Raw genomic sequence first — 2,636 nt, 5'->3', positions numbered from 1 at the left:
AAAACGTCATAACTTTTATTCTCACACAGCATTTAGGTCATATTAACAATAGCAGATCTTCTGGAGAGCATGCTTTTATAAACACCCCATATGGAGCAAAAACAGACACTTTCATTCAACAAAAGCTATTAAATATCATTTACAGGGGAGTGAAATCTTCCACCGAAGACATTGATCAAAACACAAGTTGAAAACTTGTCTTCCTTGATATGATATAGACAGTGAATTCAAACTTATGAGCTCCTCCATGGTCCCAAATTAACTTATGAAACTTTATATATATATATATATATATATATACACACACACAAATGTGCTACACAGACCAGCAATGTTAGAAACTATTGTCAGGATGTAAGAAATCGACCAACAAAATTAATCAAGTACCCTACAAAAATGCAGCTCACTGTGAACTTGTAACTAGTGTAGCACTGACTGTATTGCACTATTTTAAAGTCTACTGTTTAAGATGACTATAAGGTGTGTTACAACATCCTGGTGTCCTCTCTTTTCACGTGATCTAATGTCTTGTCGTGGCATTTGCTCTTTTTGTTCTGGTGAGTTTTGACGTGTTTTGCCAAGTGGTCACTCCTCATGAACCTTTTGCAGCAGTCCGGGCAAACAAAGCGCTTCTCCCCTGTGTGAGTCCTCAGGTGTCTCTGCAGCTCATCCGACCTGGTGAAACTCTTGCCACAGAACAGCCAGTTGCACACAAACGGCCGCTCCCCCGAGTGCCACCTCAGGTGCGCTTTGAGGTGAGAAGTTTTCCCATAAACTTTCCCGCAACCCGGTATGTGGCAAATGTGCTGCTTCTTCTTCCCGGGCTCGTCGCTGGACGTGGAGGACTGGCAGTTCGGACACCTGCACCTCCTGCACCGCCGCGCAGTCGCGAGGGGGGACTTTGTGTGCAGCAGAGCGGCGATTTGCGTCTGGTATTGCGCAAAGTCCGTGTGTCCCAGAACCAAGCCTCTCTGCAGCTGGAAGCGGTGAGGACCGAGTGAGGAAGAGTGGCTTACGTGGTTCCCCTGCTGGAGGCTCCACCACGGAATATCCTCTCCAGGGTTTGGGGACAACTGTCTCTGCTGCTGGTGCACAAGGCCGGAGGGTCCCGTGACAAAACTTGGCATCGCGGGCGGAATGGGCGCTGGAGCCGCGTAGCTGACGGCGGGGACGTAGGTTGGAGGGCAGGTGGACTGCATGGAGCAAGGCAGCATCTTCACGGGGGAGAAGTCATAGGGGTACGAGGGGTCCGCCGGAGGGGTGAGGGGCAGTTCGTGGTGGGAGCTGAAGGGGCTCTGGATGTGCGCAGAGAGCTGGGGCTTGGAGGATAGTCCGAAAGTAGAGTTGTTGGCCAGGCTGCTCTGAGGGTTTCCCTCGTTAGTCCACGGGTGAAATAAACGCGAAGGAGAACCCAGCGTGGGATCGTAGGGGACCTGGAGGAAATCAGCGGGATTTGATCCGTGGTTATGCCCGATCCTGTTGCAAGTGGCAGCCAGGAGAGCCAGCGGAGAGTGCTTACAGTTCTCTGGGGAAGAGTTTGGAGTGCGATCCTGGATAACCGAGACACACATTTTTTTAACGTTATGATCTCAGTTTAACACATTTATGACACATTTATGCCACTTTTAATTATGACGAAATGGTCGGTCTGAAATCTGAATCTAAATGATGAAGTCAATCGTGATGATGCGACACAAAAGTTGGTGGCATGTTGCAGCAGGACTCATTAAGCCCCCAAACAATTAGCGTCGGAAATGAGAAGACACGTATTTTGAGCATAAACTGGATTTAGCAACTTCACAAGTTCTTAAAAGTGGTGAAAAGTGAAGAGAAACTTGCGCACAAACCTGAAGAAAAGCCTGAAGTGTTTCATTCCGCAGTACAGCCACTGCTGCCATGGTAAACGTCCTCCTCCGCTCGATAAAGACGAATAAAAAATAAAAGCACTAATTTAGACAAATATGCTCATTCGCGGTACACAAAAAATATATCTTGTCGAGCAGGGCGTCACTCTCCAGTGCTTCCTCTCTCCGATATATCCTTGGTCTATCTGAAGAGTGAGGGATCACTTCTTAGAATTTGATAAGGACTTTGGTGGGCCGCCAGCCAGTCAGAAATAAGATTTATTACTTTGAAGTTTGCCGCTGCCCAATCATCAAAGAATAGCGGCTCTTTGAGAGGGGAAAGCAAATCCTTTGAATCCACAAAGCTCCTATGGTGTGTTTGTTGGTCTGGATAAAGGAGCTGATTATTAGGGGGGCTGGGAAGGGAGGAGATAAAGGCGGGACAATTAATGAAGTAATCACTATGTGGGAAATGTATATACACAAATAATTGGATTTTCTTGATCAAAGACCCCCATGCCGCCTGGAGACCCCAGTATTGGATGCTGTAGTCATCTGATCCTCTTTTTTGTAATTAAGGATTTGTAGCAGAACCCTATGTGACAATGTGACATTGTTATCTCTGGAGATCTCCAAGAGCGTTGCCTCACTGTTTGATGGAGGAAAGAGACCAAATCAAGTGACTCAACACAAAGTTCTCATCTCTGAAGAATCTGCGTCTCTTTTACATTTCAAGCTTAAATTACAAAAAAAAAAAAAAAAAAAAAAAATCTTTGTTGTGCCTTTGAACTG

The 2,636-nt window shown here is 46.2% G+C and overlaps 1 protein-coding gene across 1 annotated transcript; it reads right to left on the bottom strand.

The window, feature by feature from the left end:
• On the bottom strand, window positions 1-2,222 carry sp5a (Sp5 transcription factor a). The gene is made up of 2 exons (XM_082508936.1): window positions 1,848-2,222; window positions 1-1,550 (listed from the first exon to the last, which is right to left on the bottom strand). Exons 1-2 carry the CDS (start codon window positions 1,896-1,898, stop codon window positions 486-488), a joined length of 1,116 nt encoding a protein of 371 aa, XP_082365062.1. The 5' UTR covers window positions 1,899-2,222; the 3' UTR covers window positions 1-485.
• Window positions 2,223-2,636: the final 414 nt, after the last annotated feature.

The sequence above is a fragment of the Aulonocara stuartgranti genome (genome assembly GCF_965226115.1).
Source record: "Aulonocara stuartgranti genome assembly, chromosome: 16".
In the NCBI taxonomy this organism is placed as follows: Eukaryota; Metazoa; Chordata; class Actinopteri; order Cichliformes; family Cichlidae; genus Aulonocara; species Aulonocara stuartgranti.
This window is presented reverse-complemented; position numbering and strand designations above follow the sequence as displayed.

Coding starts and splice junctions, on each gene's coding strand:
- sp5a (XM_082508936.1), bottom strand. CDS start 1,898: ATGGCAGCAGTGGCTGTACTGCGGAATGAAACACTTCAGGCTTTTCTT. Junction 1,551..1,847: donor CACTTCAGGCTTTTCTTCAG/GTTTGTGCGCAA, acceptor TCGGTTATCCAG/GATCGCACTCCAAACTCTTC.